At 45.1% G+C, this 22,849-nt stretch overlaps 1 protein-coding gene across 9 annotated transcripts in view; it reads right to left on the bottom strand.

Moving 5' to 3' along the window:
- The window catches only part of adgrb3 (adhesion G protein-coupled receptor B3), a 990,062-nt gene that overhangs the window by 642,627 nt on the left and 324,586 nt on the right, over positions 1 to 22,849 (bottom strand). For all 9 annotated transcript variants that reach the window (XM_078541844.1, XM_078541846.1, XM_078541847.1 and 6 more), the window contains 2 exons: positions 20,467 to 20,631; positions 6,251 to 6,415 (listed from right to left, as the gene is read on the bottom strand). In XM_078541844.1, coding sequence (XP_078397970.1) covers positions 6,251 to 6,415; positions 20,467 to 20,631 — 330 coding nt within the window. The remainder of the gene's footprint in view (positions 1 to 6,250; positions 6,416 to 20,466; positions 20,632 to 22,849) is intronic.

Genomic DNA, 22,849 nt, shown 5'->3' with positions numbered 1-22,849 from the left:
GTGAGTCAATGTGGGTGATGATGAGTGCATCAGTGTGGGTGATGGTTGGTGAGTCAGTGTGAATGATGGTGGGTGAGTCAGTGTGGGTGATGGTGGGTCAGTCAGTGTGGGTGATGGTGGGTGAGTCAGTGTGTGTGATGGTGGGTGAGTCATTGTGTGTGATAGTGGGTGAGTCAGTGTGGGTGCTGGTGGGTGAGTCAATGTGGGTGATGATGAGTGCGTCAGTGTGGGTGATGGTGGGTGAGTCAGTGTGAATGACAGTGGGTGAGTCAGTGTGGGTGATGTTGGGTGAGTCAGTGTGGGTGATGGTGGGTGAGTCAGTGTGGGTGATGGTGAGTGAGTCAGTGTGGGTGATGGTGGGTGAGTCAGTGTGGGTGATGGTGGGTGAGTCAGTGTGGGTGATGGTGCGTGAGTCAGTGTGGGTGATGGTGGGTGAGTCAGTGTGGATGATGGTGGGTGAGTCAGTATGGGTGATGGTGGGTGAGTCAGTGTGGGTGGTGATGGGTGAGTCAGTGTGGGTGGTGATGGGTGAGTCAGTGTGGGTGCTGATGGGTGAGTCAGTATGGGTGATGGTTGGTGAGTCAGTGTGGGTGATGGTGGGTGAGTCAGTGTGGGTGATGATGGGTGAGTCAGTGTGGGTGATGGTGGGAAAATCAGTGTGGGTGATGATGGGTGAGTCAGTGTGGGTGATGATGGGTGAGTCAGTGTGGGTGATAGTGGGTGAGTCAGTGTGGGTGATAGTGGGTAAGTCAGTGTGGGTGGTGGTGGGTGAGTCAGTGTGGGTGATGATGAGTGAGTCTGTGTAGGTGGTGATGGGTGAGTCAGTGTGGGTGATGGCGGGTGAGTCAGTGTGTGTGATGATGGGTGAGTCAGAGTGCGTGATGGTGGGTATGTCAGTGTGGGTGATGGTGGGTGAGTCAGTGTGGGTGATGATGAGTGTGTCAGTGTGGGTGCTGGTGGGTGAATCAGTGTGGGTGATGATGAGTGCGTCAGTGTGGGTAATGATGGGTGAGTCAGTGTGGGTGCTGATGGGTGAGTCAGTGTGGGTGATGGTTGGTGAGTCAGTGTGGGTGATGATGGGTGAGTCAGTGTGGGTGATGGTCTGTGAGTCAGTGTGGGTGATGCTGGGGGAGTCAGTGTGGGTGATGGTGGGTGAGTCAGTGTGGGTGATGGTGGGTGAGTCAGTGTGGGTGGTTATGGGTGAGTCACTGTGGGTGGTGATGGGTGAGTCAGTGTGGGTGCTGATGGGTGAGTTGTTGTGGGTGATGGTTGGTGATTCAGTGTGGGTGATGGTGGGTGAGTCAGTGTGGGTGGTTATGGGTGAGTCACTGTGGGTGGTGATGGGTGAGTCAGTGTGGGTGCTGATGGGTGAGTCGTTGTGGGTGATGGTTGGTGAGTCAGTGTGGGTGATGGTGGGTGAGTCAGTGTGAGTGATGATGGGTGAGTGAGTGTGTGTGATGGTGGGTGAGTCAGAGTGCGTGATGGTGGGTGTGTCAGTGTGGGTGATGGTGGGTGACTCAGTGTGGGTGATGATGAGTGAGTCAGTGTGGGTGTTGGTGGGTGAGTCGGTGTGGTTGATGATGAGTGCGTCAGTGTGGGTGATGATGGGTGAGTCGGTGTGGGTGATGATGAGTGCGTCAGTGTGGGTGATGGTGGGTGAGTCAGTGTATGTGATGGTGGGTGAGTCATTGTGGGTGATAGTGGGTGAGTCAGTGTGGGTGATGATGGGTGAGTCAGTGTGGGTGATGGTGGATGGGTCAGTGTGGGTGACGGTGTGTGAGTCAATGTCGGTGATGATGACTGCGTCATTGTGGATGATGGTTGGTGAGTCAATGTGGGTGATGATGAGTGCGTCAGTGTGGGTGATGGTGGGTGAGTCAGTGTGAATGATGGTGGGTGAGTCAGTGTGGGTGATGGTGGGTCAGTCAGTGTGGGTGATGGTGGGTGAGTCAGTGTGGGTGATGGTGGGTGAGTCATTGTGGGTGATAGTGGGTGAGTCAGTGTGGGTGCTGGTGGGTGAGTCAATGTGGGTGATGATGAGTGCGTCAGTGTGGGTGATGGTGGGTGAGTCAGTGTGAATGACAGTGGGTGAGTCAGTGTGTGTGATGGTTGGTGAGTCAGTGTGGGTGATGGTCGGTGAGTCAGTGTGGGTGATGGTGAGTGAGTCAGTGTGGGTGATGGTGGGTGAGTCAGTCTGGGTGATGGTGGGTGAGTCAGTGTGGGTGGTGATGGGTGAGTCCATGTGGGTGATGATGGGTGAGTAAGTGTGGGTGATGGTGGGTGAGTCAGTGTGGGTGATGGTGGGTGAGTCAGTGTGGGTGGTGATGGGTGAGTCAGTGTGGGTTCTGATGGGTGAGTCAGTGTGGGTGCTGTTGGGTGAGTCAGTATGGGTGATGGTTGGTGAGTCAGTGTGGGTGATGGTGGGTGAGTCAGTGTGGGTGATGATGGGTGAGTCAGTGTGGGTGATGATGGGTGAGTCAGTGTGGGTGATGATGGGTGAGTCAGTGTGGGTGATAGTGGGTGAGTCAGTGTGGGTGATAGTGGGTAAGTCAGTGTGGGTGGTGGTGGGTGAGTCAGTGTGGGTGATGATGAGTGAGTCTGTGTAGGTGGTGATGGGTGAGTCAGTGTGGGTGATGGTGGGTGAGTCAGTGTGGGTGATGATGGGTGAGTCAGAGTGCGTGATGGTGGGTGTGTCAGTGTGGGTGATGGTGGGTGAGTCAGTGTGGGTGATGATGAGTGTGTCAGTGTGGGTGCTGGTGGGTGAGTCAGTGTGGGTGATGATGAGTGCGTCAGTGTGGGTAATGATGGGTGAGTCAGTGTGGGTGCTGATGGGTGAGTCAGTGTGGGTGATGGTTGGTGCATCAGTGTGGGTGATGATGGGTGAGTCAGTGTGGGTGATAGTGGGTGAGTCAGTGTGGGTGATAGTGGGTGAGTCAGTATGGGTGGTGGTGGGTGAGTCAGTGTGGGTGATGATGGTTGAGTCAGTGAGTGGTGGTGGGTGAGTCAGTGTGGGTGACGATGAATGAGTCAGTGTGGGTGATGATGGTTGAGTCAGTGTGGGTGGTGGTGGGTGAGTCAGTGTGGGTGATGATGAATGAGTCAGTGTGGGTGATGATGAGTGAGTCAGTGTGGGTGGTGATGGGTGAGTCAGTGTGGGTGAGGGTGGGTGAGCCAGTGTGGGTGGTGGTGGGTGAGTCAGTGTGGGTGATGATGAGTGCGTCAGTGTGGGTGATGATGGGTGAGTCAGTGTGGGTGGTGGTGGGTGAGTCATTGTGGGTGATGATGGGTGAGTCAGTGTGGGTGTGATGGGTGAGTCAGTGTGGGTGATGGTGGGTGAGTCAGTGTGGGTGATGGTGGGTGTCAGTGTTGGTGATGGTGGGTGAGTCAGTGTGGGTTGTGATGGGTGAGTCAGTGTGCGTGATGGTGGGTGAGTCAGTGTGGATGATGGTGAGTGAGTCAGTGTGGGTGATGATGTGTGAGTCACTGTGAATGACGGTGGGTGAGTCAGTGTGGGTGATGGTGGGTGAGTCAGTGTGGGTGATGGTGGGTGAGTCAGTGTGGGTGATGATGGGTGAGTCAGTGTGGGTGATGATGGGTGAGTCAGTGTGGGTGATGGTGGGTGAGTCAGTGTGGGTGCTGATGGATGAGTCAGTGTGGGTGATGATGGGTGAGTCAGTGTGGGTGATGATGGGTGAATCAGTGTGGGTGATGGTGGGCGAGTCAGTGTGGGTGATGGTTGGTGAGTCAGTGTGGGTGATGGTGGGTGAGTCAGTGTGGGTGATGATGGGTGAGTCAGTGTGGGTGATGGTGGGTCAGTCAGTGTGGGTGATGGTGGGTGAGTCAGTGTGTGTGATGGTGGGTGAGTCAGTGTGGGTGATGATGGGTGAGTCAGTGTTGGTGATAGTGGGTGAGTCAGTGTGGGTGATGATGGGTGAGCCAGTGTGGGTGATGATGGGTGAGTCAGTGTTGGTGATAGTGGGTGAGTCAGTGTGGGTGATGATGGGTGAGTCAGTGTGGGTGATGATGGCTGAGTCAGTGTGGGTGATGATGGGTGAGTCAGTGTGGGTGATGATGTGTGAGTCAGTGTGTGTGATGATGAGTGAGTCAGTGTGGGTGATGATGGGTGAGTCAGTGTGGTTGGTGATGGGTGAGTCAGTTTGGGTGAGGGTGGGTGAGTCAGTGAGGGTGAGGGTGGGTGAGTGAAGGGGAAGTCGGCAATGTTAAAGTGACGTTAAGATAAAACAGCCAAGGTAAAAGAGACAGACTGAATGGTGCCTATACCAAATTAAACAGATTCAGTCTGTGAACTATTTATAAACTGTTTACAAAGGATCTGTTTTAACTTCAGCGCAAAGATTTAGACAGGAACTCGTACCTAGAAACATTGCAAATGCACATCAGGGAGGTGACAATGTGAATACAGAGGATTGCTAAAGTTTCTGTTAAGCTAACTTCCCCTCTGAAAAGATTCTTGGCAATCTGGGGAGATGTGTCTGTGGTTCCCTGACGGGGCTGATGTTCCCCAGTTGTCCAGCAGTCTAGACAGATGTTCACCAGTCTTTCAGCAGTTGAGACAAATGTGCTCGGGTCTCTCTACAGTCTAGACAGATGTTCCCCAGTGTTCCAGCAGTTTCGACAGATGTTTCCATCTCCCAACAGTCTAGATAAATGTGCCTGTGTCTCAAGCAGTCTGGACAAATGGCCCATCGCCCAACAGCCTAGGCAGGTGCTCCCATGCCTCCTGGAAGAGTGGACATATGTTCTCTGGTCTCCCTGCAGACTGGACACATGTGACCATGTCTCTCAGCAGTTTAGTCAGATATTCCCTCTTTCCCAGCAGTCAAGACTAATGCACTTCTGCCTCCCAGCAGTCTGAACAGCTGCATCCATTCTCCCAACAGTGAAGACAGATGCATCTCTATCTCCAAGCAGTGTAGGCAGATTGCAACCCAGTCTCACTGCAGTGTAGGCAGATGTGCCTGTCTCACTGCAGTGTAGACAGATGCACCCCGTCTCACTGCAGTGTAGTCAGATGTGCCCGTCTCACTGCAGTGTAGACAGATGTGCCACCGTCTCGCTGCAGTGTAGACAGATGCACCCCTGTCTCACTGCAGTGTAGACAGATGTGCCGCAGTCTCACTGCAGTGTAGACAGATGCACCCGTCTCACTGCAGTGTAGACAGATGTGCCGCAGTCTCATTGCAGTGTACACAGATGCACCCCTGTCTCACTGCAGTGTAGACAGATGCACCCCTGTCTCACTGCAGTGTAGACAGATGCACCCCTGTCTCACTGCAGTGTAGACAGATGCACCCCTGTCTCACTGCAGTGTAGACAGATGCACCCCTGTCTCACTGCAGTGTAGACAGATGTGCCGCAGTCTCGCTGCAGTGTAGACAGATAGGCCCCAGCTTCACTGCATTGCAGACAAATGTGCCCCAGTTTCACTGCAGTGTAGACAGATGCACCCCAGTCTCATTGCAGTGTAGACAGATGCATCCGTCTCCGAGCAGTGTAGACAGATGCACCCATTACCAGGTGTGTATTACATCATTCTCGATCGATGTATTATGTATGCGATATCGCTGTGAGATCCCTGTGATATCCGAGTGGCTTCTCTCCAGGGTTTGTTGTGGGATTTTAAAAACTTAGTTCTGATGATCTCAACTTGCCGGCTAAAATGTTCAGTCTAATAAACTATTGTGCTGTAGTAATAGTTATATTTTGGATTGATAATGTGTTTTACGGGAGTGTTGAAATGAATTAGCAGACAAACTCTTCCTTTTAAAATATCAATTTGGCAGATTTCCTGCGTGCTGGGTGTAGGAAATGATAATAATGGTAATAAATTTTGCTTGTTATGATTTTGTTTCATGTGGAAGACACACATTGTCTTTTGCTGTCCTGTTGGCCTATTGTCTCACCAATTGAGAATCTGCCTTCAGAACAGCTCTCCCTCTGCTGGACATGTGTGCTATTACACAATATAGTTCAGCACTGTTGACGATAGGTCTTAAGTTTGCTTCAGTTTAGTGCAGGTCGCATTTCTAAGATACAATGCGTTTATTTTCAATCTGTCATTGTAAACTGTAAACTCACGCTGAAGTTCTCCTTTGCTCAGTTTTTCTTTGCTCTTCAGAAACATGTCACCTTCCCTCCCTCCCCACGCACCTCACCCGCCCCAAAAATGTTCTTAATTTCTCACACTTTGGCAGTTTCCTCAGTAGACGGAACAGACTAACACACGTACCTGTACAGTCAGAGTTAAAGCATTCTCTGCTTTCAGCCCAGTGCCCTCTACATTCGGAACCACCATGAGCCGCAGCAGTACATTGTCGGGTTCGCTGCTGTGTCCCATTGGAGCATGTCACTGAGCAGTCTGTCCAAGGACTCCACTCCTTCCATTGTCCATCAACTGCAGAGATACAGGGATTTAAAAAAAAAAAGGCATTTTCAACCAGTTTGCTACCAGTTAGTCCCGTCAGAATTGTTGATTTTAGCTTTGTTCAGTATTCTTTTTGTCCCCATGACCTGTCCTTCTCACTCCATTTTCAATGACATGGATAGATTGGAGGAGCTGGGGCTGTTCTCCTCGAAGAAGAGAAGGTTGAAAGGGGATTTCATAGAGGTGTTCAAAAGCACGAGGGGACAGAGTAGATAGGGAGAAACTGTTCTCATTGGTGGAAGGATCCAGAGCCAGAGGCTGTTAATTTAAGGTGATTGGCAAAAGAAGCAATGGCGACATGAGGAGAAACTTTTTCACATAGCGAGTAGTTAGGATCTGAAATGCACTGCCTGAGGGTGTGGGGGAGGCAAATTCAATCGTGCCTTTCAAAAGGGAATTGGATCATCATCTGCAGAACAAACTTTTACGGGGCTATGGGGTAAAAATAGGGGAGTGGGCCTAGCTGGATGACTCTTGCAAAGACCCAGCACGAACACAATGGGTCGAATGGTCTCCTTCTTGCTGTAACCATCTATGAATCTAATTTCCCACCTTGTGCCTTTTCTGGCAATTCATGCTGGGCTAGTATTCCACAAGAAGCACTGTCACTCTGGTTATTTGCCATTGTGCAAAGTCCTTCTACCTGCACCTCAATGGTGAGTGTAATCAATGGGTTTGTCATGATCACAGCCAGGTGCAATTCTGTTGAGCATGCCACCTTCACAAACCTTCTCATCCTTGTTTGCAAATTCCTCCATGGCCTTGCCCCCTCCCTATCTCTGTAATCTCCTCCAGCCCCATAAACCTCTGAGATCTCTGCGCTCCTCCAACTCTTGCGCTTGCCCAATTTTAATCACTCCACTTTCAGCTGCCTGGGCTCTAAGCTCTGTGATTCTTTCCCTGAATCTCTCCGCCTCTTGACTTCTCACTCCTTCTTTAAGATGCTCCTTAAATCCTGCCTCATTGACTGAGCATCTGGACCCTGCTCCTAATATCTCCTTCTGCAGCTTTGGCGTCAAATGTTGTCCGATAATGTTCCTGCAAAGCACCTTGGGACATTTTAATATGTTAAAGATGCTGCCTGAATGCAGGTTGTTGTTGTTTGTTGAACAGTAATTAGGAACAGGTAACCACAGTTCTGTGTGGTGATTGTCCAATCGGAGCTGGAGATTGTCGTCCACTGGACAAGCATTCATTGGAGCGTCAGGCTGGCACTCATGTCAGTGATCCAAGTCACTGGTTGGAATGCTATGCTACAGTTACCTCCACTGCAGCCCCTGCTATAAGCACTGAAGTGGATGCTCAAAGCCATGCTTCTGATATATCAACCCCTCTTCCCAGAAAAAAAAGTCATGGAGAAATATGTGCAGCAAAATATTTCCACGTTGTCTGTACAGTTTGGAAGTTCACCAACAAGTAGAAGATTAAATAGTCATTTGGTAGTGCAGAACTTGAGTATTGCTGAAAAAAGAGCTTTTTTTGTCAACACTTTTTGTCTTGTACTCATCAGAGCAATTAGCAAGAAAATACCAATGTCAGGGGGAAAAACATATTTATACTGCATGAGAAGAGATTGCTGATTGATTGGCAAACAGACTCTGTTTGGTGGGCGCGTTGCCGTGGAGACTACACCAGTTGTTTGTGCCTGACAGTTAACTGCCAAGCATTCTTTGAAATTTAAACCAGGCAGCTTGACTCTGATTGGTCAAAACATTGCCCTGAGGAATGAGTCAGCAAATGGCTGTCACTTATTTTGTTTAACTGAAACATGCGCAATGTGTGTACATGTTCTTTCTGTCTGCAAAAGCAGGGCCCTGTGTATTAATATATGTAGCTTCCAGTACATGCAAATGCACCACATGGCTTCGACAAAAAATCTCTTTTTTCAGCAATACTCAATTAGAAGATTAATGTTGTGCTCTTGTGTGTTTGTACTATAATATAATTGACCTAAACAAGCTCATTAAAATTTTAATTATACCTTCTTTATTTCTTCAGGCAACACATGGCTCCTTTCCTCTACCATCCAGTAATGTTTTGGCAGCCCCTAACTAATCAGAAATGTAGGCTTTGTAGTATTCCAGAGGATTTGAGAATGCAGTAATATTCTATTTGAGAAAAAATCTTCTAAAAGGGAGGGTAAGAGCGACTAGGCTGGTTTATAGTTTCCATGGTGACTGGTGCATTCAGATTTTATAATGTCAGTAACAATGCATAATAAAACATGCAAGCTAATTAAGGCATCTCTGAATGTTCATGCTCCTCTAGGCCCTCCGCCTCTTGGTGAGACTGCACTTGGAGCATTGTGTACAATTTTGGTCTCCTTATCTAAGGAAGGATGTATTTACCATAGAGAGAATGCAATGGAGGTTCACCAGATTAATCCCTGCAATGGTGGGATTGTCTTGTGAGGAGAGTTTGAGGAAACTGGGCCTGTATTCTCTTGAGTTTTGAAGAATGATCTCATTGAAACTTACAAAATTCTTACAGGACATGACAGGGTGGATGTGGATAGGATGTTTCCCCTGGCTGGTATGTCTAGAACCAGGGGACACAGTCTCAGAATAAGGGGCAGGTCATTTAAACTGAGATGAGAAAGAATTTCTTTAATCAGAGGGTGGTGAATCCTTGGAATTCTCTACCCCAGAGCGCTACAGAAGCTCAGTCATTGAGTATGTTCAAGACAAAAATTGATAATTTTCTGGATACTAATGACATCGAGGGATATGGGAAAAATGGCATAAGAGGTCGATGATCAGCCATGACCTGTTTTAATGGTGGGGAAGGCTTAACGGGCTGAATGGTCTACTCCTGCTCCTATTTCCTATGTTCCTCCTTGTCTTCCTCCTCCTCCAAAGGAGACAGTCTTTCCCCAACATTGTCTGACGCCAGTTCTTTAAAATGCCAAGTTGTGGTGGGTACAGCACACCACCACTATCTGGGAAACACTTGTGCTCTGTACTTAAGGGTATGAACCCCTCATGCGCATCTATGGTAGAGTTACACACTGTTGTCAGCAGAAAGGCTTTTGGGGGCAATGGGAATTGTACCCCTTGTCATCCATGGAGGATAAAAGCAGCTCCTTGGAAATTTAGTGCAGGTCTGCAGGATCCTCTTGCAGTGGTCACATACCAGCTGCCCATTGGGAACATAGGGCTTAGGAGCAGGAGTAGGCCATTCAATAAGATCATGGTTGTGGTCTCAACTCCACTTTGCCATTTGCCCCCATAATCTTTTTCTCCCTTGCCCATCAAAAATCTGTCTAACTCTGCCTTGAATAAATTCAATGACTCAGCCTCCACCACTATCTGGGGAAGAGAATTCCACAGACTAATGACCATTTGAGAGAAAAAAAATTTCCTCAACTCTGTCTTAAACAGTAAACCTCTTATTCTTAAACGGTGTCCCCTAATCTCTACCAAAAGTTTTTATTTATTTATTCTTTGATGGGATGTGGGTGTCACTGGCAAGGCCAGAATTTGTTGCCCACCCCTAATTGTCCTTGAGCTGAGTGGTTTGCTAGGCTATTTCAGAAGGCAGTTAAGAGTCAACCACATTGCTGTGGATCTGGAGTCACATGTAGGCCAGACCAAGTGAGGACGACAGATTTCCTTCCCTGAAGGACATTAGTGAACCAGGTGGGTTTTTATGATAACGGACAATGATTTCATGGTCACCATTACTCAGACTAGCTTTTCAATTCCAAATTATTAATTGAATTCTAATTCCACCAATTGTCATGGTGGGATTTGAACCCTTGTCCCCAGAGCCTAGGCCTCTGGATTACTAGACCAGTAACATTACCACTATGCAATATCCTTTGGAGGTAGCACTTCTTTAACCAGTTGAGGAAGCTGTCCCTTGGCCTGTAGATCCCATGCATAGGGCTGTGCCTTATTCTGGCTGAAGCTCTTCCCCTCTGCTGCACCTAGATGCCACTCCGTCTTGCATTGTGAAACTGCTGGTTCTGTTTTGCTTGCTGCACCTATCACTGTGTATCCTGAGCTTTCAGGGTGCTGAACCTCCCAAGCAGTGATCCACCCTACCTCGGAGTACGTTGATACCATATCCCCATGTAAGGTGTCAGGGGGCAAAGGCCTCATTCTATATTTTCATAAAATAAATATATACAAATCATCCTGGCTAATCTATAAAATTATTTTTCTTAAAACTGGACAAAGACTTAAAACTGACTAAAGCCATGACTGGTTACGACTCACACAAAAGGAATTTTTGGTCTTCAGGGCAGCAGCAACCTTGTTATCTCTAAAGAGGTGCTAATGCCCCCTGTGACTGCAGAGGTCAAATGCCTGGGACTTGAAATTTCTAAGGCCAGGCCCCTGGCCACTGGAGATGACCTGTCTGCAAAGGGAAAAGGACCTGGAAACCTCTGTTGAACTTATTAATGGGTGAAACATTAACTACTACAAAAATCCTGACCAGGAATATACATTCTTTGTCCAAACCAAGGCGAAGAAGTGGGAGTCATGTCACATGCCAACACCCCGCACCCCCCCCCCCACCCCCTCCACCTCCCCCACCCCCACCACCAAATGGCTAGAACCTGTAATATTGCCTTATGGAGCTGAAAAAGGCAGACCACCATTTTCTATCCATGGGGCAGCAGCAGAAACAGGGCTCTGCTCAGGCTTTTGAATATCTGGCTTTCCCACCTATACTGTTTCTACTGGAACTCCTGAACTTCTGTACCAGCGCCTACAAGACTAAATCATCTCTATGCGCCTTTCCCATCGGGAAAGTCACTTCTGCTGGAAAAGTGTGTTATCCAGCATCTATATTCAACCTGCCGACTCTGTGAAAGAATACACCTTGGACTCACATGAAACAATAATTCTTATCTTCTCTATGGTCTTTGCCCTGTACCTTTTTTTTTCCCTTATCCTTCTCTTAGTGTATGAATATACTGGGGGTGGTGGTGGTGGTGGTGGGGGTGGGTTGTAGGGGGCGGGGTGGGTGCGGCGGCTGCATAGCGACACCCTCTTCCGTGTTTTGAGTGTGTGTAAAATGAACTCACCCTTTTAGTTCACCCTATCTCAAGTTTGCTGTGTGGTTACTAATAGAAAGTGGATCACAACAAAACTCAGGGATTGGGGAATACCGCTTACAATGGGGGAAATCAAGAAACCAAAAAAACACCTTTCCATTTATGGACGGGTGGTGAGGGGAGAAATCAGGGCTGTTTAAATTAATCTCCCGCCCGTTTGTAACAAAGGACACAGGTTTAAAGGTGTTTATCTCTCCAACTGGCCTCAGTGGAATGACACCAAGCTGCAAACTATCCAAAACACTTGCTGCAAGCAGTTCCTCCTTTTAGCTCTAGCCTTACACTGTGCCTGGCCCATTGATTGCCAGTTTCCCTGTTAAAATACTGCAATGATGCCAGGTTGAGCTCTCAATGACTTATTGCTGTGCACTCACTTTCTTTACCTTGCTGCATTGCCGACAGGGCATACAACATTTTCACCATTGGGGAAGAGCCATTACTACTACAAAAACTTATATTTATATAAAACCTTCAATGTAATGAAACGTTCCAAGGTGCTTCACAGGAGCATTAAAAAACTAAGTTTGACATCAAGCCACATAAGGAGGTATTAAGTCAGATGGCCAAAAGCTTGGTCAAAGAGGCAGGTTTTAAGGAGTGTCATAAAGGAAGAAAACAAACAGATGGGGATAGGGAGGGAATTCCAGAGCTTAGGCCCTTAAAAGCTGAAGGTGTGGCCCCCAACGATGGAGTGATTAAAATTCGGAATCTTCAAGCAGCCAGAAATAGAGTGTAAGATGACTCTTTGGTGACTTCTTAATTGTCTTAACTGTGTGCACGTTTCAACCCACAGGGTTTCCAAGCTTACTAGCAACCCGTCCCTGGGAATTCTGGAGGGAGGAGGAAAGACATTGGGTTACAAGACTGCCCACCACAGAATTCCACCTCCAACTGCCTGGTAAAATTCCACCCAGAGTCTCTATCAAAAGACGTCATGTCCAACAATTCAGCACTTATAAAACATACATACCTGAATTTGAAGTCGGCAGGAGCATGGGACCTTCTTCATGACCCCATATTCAAAGTATGGGGGCTATGACTGGACACAGATTCCACCCAACCCAGTTAATTGTGTCAACTATACTTGCTGATAAATCTGTTATAAAAGCATGCGGGATCATTGGCTTTATGGCTAGAGAGATAGAGTACAAAAGCAAAAAAGTTATACTAAAGCCATGTAAATCACTGGTTAGGTCTCAGTTGGAGCAGTGTGTTCAATTCTGGGGACCACACTTTAGGAAGGAAGTCAAGAGCTTGGGGAAGGTCCACTAGAATGGTACTTGGCCTAAGCAGCTTCAGTTATATGTAGAGACTGGAGTTGTTCTCCTTAGAGCAGAGAAGGTTAAGGGGAGATTTAATAGAGGTGTTAAACTTATGGCAGGATTTGATAGATTAAATAGGAAGAAACAGTTTCCACTGATGGCTGGTGACTAGAGGACACAAATTTAAAATAATTGGCAAAACAAAGCCAGGCAGGAAATGAAGGGAAAGTTTTTTTTACACAGTGAGTTAGAATAGAGAATGCATCGTCCAAACGAATGGTAGAAGTATATTCAATAGTACCTTTCAAAAGGGAATTGGATATACTGGGAAAAGGAAAAAGTTGCAGGGCTATGGGGAAGAGCAGGAGAGTGGGACTAATTGAATAGTTTCTTCAAAGAGCCGACACAGGCAGAACGGGTCGAACTGGCCCCATTTGTGCTGCGTCATTCTATGATTCTCATTCCATTAACTTCAATATTATGACAGTCGGGTGAGCTCTAGAAAAGGAGTCTGATCTCTTCCATCCAACTACTCCTCAGGCAGCAAGGAAGACAATATAGCCCACTCTAGCCTCCAGTACGACTGAATGGGTTCCTGCAAACACTCTCTTTTGAATGGCTGCCTGCATTATTGATAAGTCATCGTCTTGGGAGCACAGGCCACTATCTCAACCCAAATAATCTTAGTACTGTGGATTTGAGGGGCTGTTTGGCATTAGGTCCAGCAGTAAAGTTCAGTTTCATGATTAATGTAAAAGACTGGCCTTTGGAATCTTTGTTGAGCAAATTATGGATTATCTATTAGAGGCACATACTTCAGAGGCAGATCTAGAACCAGGAAGTGTTGGAGGATGAGAAAACTTAGTTGGAAACAGTTTTTTTTGCAAAAAAGAAACGTTTTATGAAACCGCTTATATTTGCACTGTAATGATTGAAGGGTCATTTTAGAGTGTTATTACAGTTGGGAATTTATTTTTTACTATGTTGCATTATTGCATCAGGTCAAGCTATGAGAATATTGAAAACTGGCTGGCCCAGAGACATTGGAATACCTTACCTTCCTTCAGTGTAAGGGTTAAATGGAGAAATTTTCAATGAACCTCTGAATCTGAAAATAAAGGCCTGTCCTGCTTTATTGTTCTTTTTGGTGTTATGGCCTTGAAAGGGTTAATCTACAAACTTCTGCCTCCTAGGAGACTGCTGTGTGCTTTTGCCAATTATATGGTGTTACCACACATCAAAGGGCGGTTACCTTTAATGATTGGGAAATTGGGAGCATCACAAATTGGGAGCATTGACCTCGATTCCTGATTCTCCCATGCTGTGTATTCCTAGGTTTTGATATTTTCAGAGGTGTAAAATACTCAGCATGCAAATGAAAGCACCACTTGCATCAAGGAAATGAAAGAAGGTTTTAAACTTAATTGGTTTATCTTTGGAAGAATTGACAGATGAGCGATCCTTGTAAAATCTTTTTTCCTCTGTCATGATCAGGCTACAAAGCGCTTTTCATTGTTCCCCACAGCCTTCTGAGATCTCTGCACCGCTCCAATTAGGGCCTTTTGAACATCCCCAATTTTTATCACTCCACCAGTGGTGGTCGCAGCTGCCTGGGACCTAAACTCTGTAATTTTCTTCCCAAAAACTTTTCATCTCTCTACCTATCTGTCACTCAAAATCCTACTTACAACTTACCCCTTTGACCAAACATTTGGTCACCTGTCATAATATCTCCTCATGTGCCTTGGTGTCAAATGTGTGAAGCACTTTGGGACATTTTTCTACGTTAGAGACGCTATATAAATGTTAGAGGTGCTATATACATTTAAGCTGTTGTTCTTTGTTCAGCTCTGCAAATCTTGAGGAAAGTCAATTTGTTTTGAGTGTTGGGTTCTGAATTAATGGCCCTGAATGTTTGAGAGCTGCATTTGAAAACGCAGTTTTAATGATTCGATAGCTGAAGTCTCCTGGTTTAATAATCATCCCCGCTTCTTAAATCTTTCCCTTTGTAAACAGGTTGATTAAAATCTGGCAGCAAATTGACTCACTCTGTCATTGGTCCTCACTGAATAACCTCCTCCTCCTCCAGGTACCATGTCCTAAGGATTGGTCCATGATTATGTGTGGCAACGCACTGCTGTGGTTTGTGTTGCCTTTTGCAGTGTGGCTGACCATGAAACTCTCCCACTCTTACCACCTGGCCCAGAGGTAGAGACGCTACCCACTGTGCCACAAGACCTCCGCTTCACTGAATACCACATTTTTAAACCTATCAAATTACTTCAAATACTAAAAAAAGGAAACTTAATTCTTCATTTCAAGTCCAGTTTGGATGCTGGGATCATCGGAAAAAAATTAATTTATTTCCACTGGAGATATCTACTATATCGACAATGGTACTGTGGGTGAAGGACTTCAATTTAATGGAGACACTTTAGAAATAGGGGTTGTTCTCTTTAAAGTAGAGAAAGTTAAGGGGAGGTTTGATAGAGGCAGTCAAAATTATGTAAAGTTTTGATGGAAAGGGCACACAGAAAATGTTTTCACAGGCAGTAAACAGAGGATACGGATTTTAAATAATTGGCAAAAATAATCTACATGGAAGATGAGGAGAATTTTTTTACACAGCGAATTGTTGTGATCGGAAACGCGCTACCTGAAAGGACATCGGAAGCAGATTCAATAGTAACTATCAAAAGGGGATTGGTTAAATACTTGAAAAGGAAAATTCTGTAGGACTATGGTGGAAGGGCAGGGAACAGGGGCTAATTGGAGTGCTCTCTCAGCGAGCCAGCACAGGCATGATGGGCTGAATGGCCTCCTTCTGTACTAAACAATAAACTTGGTGCAGAACCTACTTCCACCACTTGATGCTGCCAGTTCACTTCATAAATCATACAATAACAAACATTTTCAAAATGTGCTAAGTGCACTTGGAAGTAGTTAATTGGCATTGGCTTAGAAAGAAATCATTGCAAACAAAATATTAAAAGGCATTTAAATGTTGCTTTTTGAAAGCCTTGTGAAAGTGCCATTTTGCACCATTTCCTCAGCAATTTGCAATACATAATTTGACCATACACTTGAGTTTATTCAAAGTTCTGCTTTCCAAGTCCCGTTCACCCGTCACCCTTGTGTGCTCACTGACTTAAATCAGCTCTCAGTCCAGCAGTGCCCTGATATTAAAATTCGCAACCTTGTTTTCAAATCCATCCATGGCCTGGTCCCTCCTTATCTCTGTAAGGTCCTCCAGCCCTGCAATCCTCTGAGATCTCTAATTGTGGCCACTTGAGCACCCCCAATTTTAATTGGTCCACCACTGGTGGCCATGCTTTCATTTTCATGGGCCCTAAGCTCTGGAATTCCCTCTTTAAATCTCTCTTTGCCGCTCTCTCTTCTTGTAATGTGCTCCTTAAAGTTTACCACTATGACCAAGCATTTGGTCACCTGCCTTAATATCTCCTGGCTCATTGTTAAATATTTTTTGATAATTGCTAAAAAAGGGACATGTTATCAAAGCTTTTCACTTGGCAGTGAACTGTTCTCTGCTGCATTCTCAATGGCAATGCCCCTACCAATCAGAGTCCACATGCCAACTGGTCAGCATTCTCTTCTCAGTCAGTATAAATTGTTGTTCCCTTTACTGTTAGTTTATCTTGCAAGCTGTCCTGATGAGTGCAAGATGAAAAGCTTTGACAGCATGTCTCTTTTTTCAGCAATACACAAGTTCTGTACTGCCAAGCGACTTTTTGATAATTATTCCTTTAAAGCATCATGGAACATATTAGTACGTCAAAAGAGTGAAATAGATGCAGCTTGTTGTTGTGCTGTGTAGATCAGCTTGATCGATTAATGCCAATCTGAGACCCAAACAGAAACTGGGCATGTTGGAATAACAGAAGGGAACATACTACAGGCTGTGCGGCATCTCTTAAAGTAATTAAAGATGGGATAATTCAGCAGCACTCTGACCAAAATGCCCACTGCTGCTGTTAACCCGTCTCAGAGCATTTCCAGGAGCTTACAGGTCAAGTATTAGTGTGATCTACTTTGCAAATCACAGAGCAGACCAGAAAACCTCCTGAAATATTCTCTTGCTAAACTGAAGGTGAGCAGCAAAAGGAACAACAAAAGCAAAACTTTTGCGATGATGAATTACAGTAAAGTCCCACCGTTCACAGGGGTTACATTCTCACGAAACCTCGCAAATCAAATCAAAATGTAAAATCAAAAACGAGGAGCATGCTTTTTAATGGGACTCAATTAGATAAGTTCAAGCCATGAAAGGGCAGCACTGGTTTGGGCAGTTACTCTACAGCAAATCATTCAAATTATATCTACTCCCATGCACTTGTACCAGGGTTACTGGACAGTGCTGCGGAACAGGAAAGCTGATTTCTAAAGCCAATTGAATAAATTCAAAAATATGTCAGTAAGTGTACTCCATGAGTAACTGACCCCAACAATTACTTGCTTTATCCTCCATTTTAACATAGCATTATAGTCCATCAGAGTTCCTTACTGATGTTTCAGTACTCCAGAGGTTACATCTAACACTGCTAAATTTGCCAGATCTTTTGCAAAATGAATTAATGATGAAACCGATATCTTAGTGTAAATTAACTGATCTCACACTTGAGCTGCGCTCAATGGGTGTACATGTCAAAGAATCAGTGCAGAGATTCGGACATTTCAAACATGGATATATTGCTCAGGTGATGGGCGATGCGGTGTACAACATACAAAACGCAGGTAAGTGAAAACACAAACAAAGAAGTCATGAAAGGCGAGATATTACTGTAATTAAATCTTAGGGGTTGTAAAATTCAGCTTTGCGTCAATCTGGTGGGAGTGAATTGTTCATCTATTACACACGCTGCCTAAGTGTTGAAGTCTATTTTATGCCCAAGGAATCAGAATTGGGGATGTAGCACAATGATTTCATATTGGATTAGCAACCTAGAGGTTGATGGGTTGAATTGTTGCAGAAATTCTCTCAATCATCCATCGTAACTTCAATGGAAGGTCAAGGAAACTCATCTCTCCAGGGTTTTTACCAATTACCCACCTCTCCCCCACCACTGTGAAAAAAATTCGACCCTATGATTTGAAATACCAGGATAACAAACTGAAATTCAACTCAATAAAATGGGTATCGCCAGAGAGAAAAAAAAACATCCGTTTGAAAGGAAGCTGTTGTAAAAGCTCAAGTGGTTCAGTATTGGTCAAAGTTTAGGTTGACACTCCCGTGCATATGGAGGGAGTGCTGCACTGTTGGAGATGTCTTTCAGATGAGACGTTCGACCAAATCCTGTCTGCCCACTCAGGTGGACGTAAAATATCCCTTGCACTCTTTTGAAGAAAAGGAGGGGGTTCTCGCTGGTGTTCTGAGCCAATATTTATCCCTCAACCAACACCTAAAACAAATTAATATAAAAGCAAAATACCATAGATGCTGGAGATCTGAAATAAAAACAGAAAGTGCTGGAAATACTCAACAGGTTTGGCAGCGTCTGTGGAGAGAGAAATAGAGTTAACGTTTCAAGTCTAGTGTGACCCTTCTTCAGAATTGGGGAGAGGTAGAAATGTGATGGGTTTTACGCTGTTGAAAAAGGGGAGACAGGCAGGTAGTGCAGAAGAGAAGGTCAGGGAGAAAGAGGGAGGTAAACTGACAAAGATGTCATGGAACGCTGGCAAAGGGGGTGGTGATGATATTATTAAAGACACAATTTCCATGACAACTTTGCCATTTTACCTCCCCTGCATAACATCCTGAGATTATGCAACGCGCTCCAGAATTGTGAGTTCTTTTCGTGAGCAATCCCACATTCCAAAAGAAAATAAAACAAATTGAATTACAGGAGGCCATTCAACCCATCACCTTATGCTGGCTTCACTCAAAAACTATTCACTTAGTTGCATGTCCCTGCCCCGCCCCTCATGCCTTTTTAAGCCTCAGATATTCATAAAAGTTTTTTTTTAGTGATTGTGCATTCCATTTTCACCAATGCTTTTGGCACGACATGCCATGAATTGACATCCCAGTCAGTCAGAACTTTTGAAGGAAACTGCCAACTTCATACAGATATCATACTTTTTTTTTTGCACTGAAACCTAAACAATGCAAGGCTCATTATAGAGTGACTCCCTGCTCATGATGGAAATTTCAGTCAACTTCTCTCCCTGATCTTTTGTTTAGACCTGGGGAGCACTTCCGAGAGCACAAAAGAGCTCTGGGGTATTCCACATCAAGAACGATCAGTTCTTAATTTTATTAGGATTCTGCACCACTGTACATTATGCCCAATCGGCCATTTAGAATTCAGCTTTAAAAAACCTGGAAATACAAAGCTGGCATCAGTGAAAATGACCACGAAGCTGTTGGATTGTTGTAAAAACCCAACTTGTTCACTAATGTCTGTTTAGGGAATGAAACCTGCTGTCCTGATCTGATCTGGACTTCCTGTGACTCCAGACCCACACCAACAAATTTTACCTTGCCCTGTCTGGAAATGGCCTCGTTGGTTGTGCCCAACCTCTACTAGTTATTCAAAAAGGACTACACGCACCTTCTCAGCACAATGGGGGATGGGCACTAAATCTTACCAGTGATACCCATGCACCAAGGATGAATGTTTAAAGAAATAACTGGTGAATGGGGAAAGTTGTACTGTTCTGTACTGGCTTCACAGTCTTGTTTGGCTTGTTTATACCATCATACTCCATACTTGTAAGCTGTGGGTCAGTTGGGGGCATGCTTGCCCCTGAGTTGCAAGATTTTGGGTTCAAGTCCTGCTCCTGGATTTGACCACAACAACCAAGGCTGATTGTGCAGTGCTGAGAGAATGCTGCACTGCTGGAGGTGCTGTCTTTCAGATGGGATCCCAGTTAAACTGAGGCTCTCTCAGGTGGATATAGGAGATCCGATGGTACTGCTTTAAAGAACAGGAGAGTTATCCCTGGTGTCTTGGCCAATATTCATTCCTCAATCATCAGAACAGATTAATTTGGTCATTATCAAATTGTTTGTGGGATCTTGCTGTGTGTCATTACAACAATGACTGCACTTTAAAAATAACTTCATTGGCTATAAAGCATTTTGAGAATCCAGTGGTTGTGAAAAGCGCTACATAAATGCAAACCTTTTTTTCTTTACAGCAGCTTAATTTCATGGTGACTATCAATCAAGTGCCAGTATCCATTTTTTGCCACTCGGCTCCACTCTAGTTGAGAGGATTGATGTAAAAGCTTTTCTCCACTAACTTTACAAAGCAATGAATTATAGTTCTTCAACTAGGACTTGATCACACAGTGTCCTTCTATTCTTTACATTTCCGCAAGGACCTGAGGCAAATCCTTGTTAGGACATGCAAGGGAGTATAACCTTAAAATTAGAGTTAGACTGTTCAAAGGAAATGTCAGGAAGTACCTTTTCACAGAAAGGGTGGTGGAAATCTGGAACACTCTCCCCCAAAAAGCTGTTGAGGCTGGGGGTCAACTGAAAATTTCAAAACTGAGGGCTGATAGATTTTTAGGCAAGGGTATTAAGGGTTATGGAACCAAGGTAGGGAGATATAAGCTATAGGTCAGCCATCATTTGGTTGAATGATTCAAACAGGCTCGAGGGGCTGAAATGGCCTGTTCCTATGACATGACACAACACGAACCATTGTATAACTGAGTGTTGCACTAACCTGGGCACAAGGCAATGTTGCAGATTTTTGTTTGGGACTCTGGTCCATCGCATGCCCGGCCGCCATACTGAGGAGAAATGCACGATCTAGACCTTGTCCTTTGTCCTCTACCACAGGTAAATGAACACAAGCTCCAGGGTGACCAGTCTTCCCATACGCCATGCACTACAACAGAATAAAAACAGTTTGTAAAAGTAGAGGATTGATGTAAGAGGAATAAAAAATGAGGTGAGTTTCTAAGGCTGCTCAGACATGATGTGGAGTGTGAGGGGTGTACTGATAGGTGGCGGGAGTAGTACAGCTTAGAGGAGCTGTTACCCTATGCCACACACTGCTGGGTACAGCTCTGTGCCCACCTTTTCCCATTTGTGTAGATCACTCCCAGGAGGTGCATCCACCAAGATGGGGGAAAGGTTAGGCAGATGCACCTGTAAGGATGGGTAAGAAAATCAGTGGTGCACGCCCACAGGCCTCTGTAACACACTCACAATTTGGTGTGTCCTGTTCCTACATGGTATTCCCAGGGATCAGGGAACAGGTCTTCCTCCTGCTCCCAATCAGGGGATGGTAGTTTTCCTGATGTGAAAACCAAAAAAAAAACCCACACACAGAAATAACCATTTCTTTAATATTGCCTGAGGATCTTGGCAATTTACTGTCAATGTGAAAAACATTGAATAACAATAAATATAAAGCAATACACAGTTATTCATTTACAAAATAGTTAACATTTTACAGAATTTAATGAAATGATTATATCCTATAAGGGCCAGAAATTTTCCTTTTTTTATAAGAGATGCCATAGGTGGCTATACTGAGATAAATGGCGACATTCATGGTGCCCATGCACTAAGATTATATGGAGATTAATGATACTTAGTCCCACAGTTCCAGCACATTACCTTTACTGCAATGACTTCCCCTATGGGGGAGCTTTTCAATCTTACTGTACAGCCACCAAAACACCAAACAATTCTCCATTGCAGTAATAAACAGGAAGAACAGACAGAGAGCCATGGAGGTAACTCCGCATCCACCTCCCAGTGTCTGGATGTGGAGCAGTATTGATAGGGATCGAGCAAAAAAAGGCTTCAGCTTGGCTTTCCAGTCAGAAAAGGTGCATGGATTGCGGAGACGTAGAAAAAAAAGTTAAATGAATTACAATTAAAAGGTTGCTCTGTGAGAGGGAGGTGGTGAAGTGGTAGTAATATCATTCAACTAGTAATCCAGGAATCCAGACTCTGGGGGCATGAGTTCAAATCCCACTACGGCAGATGGTGGAATTTAGTTAATTAATTAATTTACAAAATCTGGAATTGAAAAGCTAGTGACAATATGGTTGATTGCCACAAGAAAAACAACCTGGTTCACTAATGCCCTTTAGGGAGGGAAATCTGCTGTCCTTGCCCTGTATGTGACTCCAGACCCACAGCAATGTGGCTTACTTTTATCGCCCTCAAGGACAATTAGGGATGGGCAACTAATGCTAACCTTGCCAGTAATGCCCGCATACCATGAATGAATAAAAAAAAACTAATAGTTAATGTCTATCATATATTCCTCTCCCATTTTATGGAACACCTCAGTTGTTCTGGATAATCTGAAATTCCAAGAGATGTCACAAATAGGTGTTTAGGTTGCTAGGCACTGGGAGACAAAAAGATGCGAGTGAAAGCTTCATTAAAGAAAGGTTTTGAAATGAGGCTGTGAAATGTGAAGAAAGTAAAGGATTTATGGATCTAATTCCAAAGTGTAGGGGAAAGATAGCTCAAAGCTCTGAGAGGGCAAATTCTAGAGTTAAGGGATGAAATTTTTGGGCAGGAGTTCAGGGCAAAACAGTGGAGGGAGTTTTAGGCAAGCAGAAGAATTTTGATTGGATGCAGTTTTGTTTTTATTCGTCCATGGGACGTGGGTATTGCTGGCAGGGCCCGTATTTGTTGCCCATGTCTTATTGCCCTTAAACTGAGCTGCTTGCTCAGCCATTTCAGGGGGCAGTTAAGAGTCAACTACATTTCTGTGGGTCTGGAGTCATATGTAGGCCAGATCAGTTAAGGATGGCATATTTCCTTCCCTAAAGGACATCAGTGAACCAGTTGGGTTTTTACGACAATCAATGATCGTTTAATGGTCACCATTACTGTCCTTATTGTTTATATTTATAATCCAGATTTATTTGAATATAAATTGCACCAGCTGCTGTGGTGGGATTTGAACCCTCGTCCCTAGAGCATTAGCCTGGGCTTCTGGATTACTGGTCCAATGCATCAATGATTCCAAAGGCTCTTTACTGGAGGGAGCCATTGTAGGTCAACAAGGATGGAGAAGAAGTCGGGAGTGGAAAATTTGTGAGCAGGACTTTGAATGTGGGACAAAATGCATGTGG

The sequence above is a fragment of the Cetorhinus maximus genome, chromosome 5, assembly GCF_964194155.1.
Source record: "Cetorhinus maximus chromosome 5, sCetMax3.hap1.1, whole genome shotgun sequence".
Classification (NCBI taxonomy): domain Eukaryota; kingdom Metazoa; phylum Chordata; class Chondrichthyes; order Lamniformes; family Cetorhinidae; genus Cetorhinus; species Cetorhinus maximus.
Note: the sequence above shows the minus strand (reverse complement) of the source record. Positions and strands in the feature narration are given on the sequence as shown.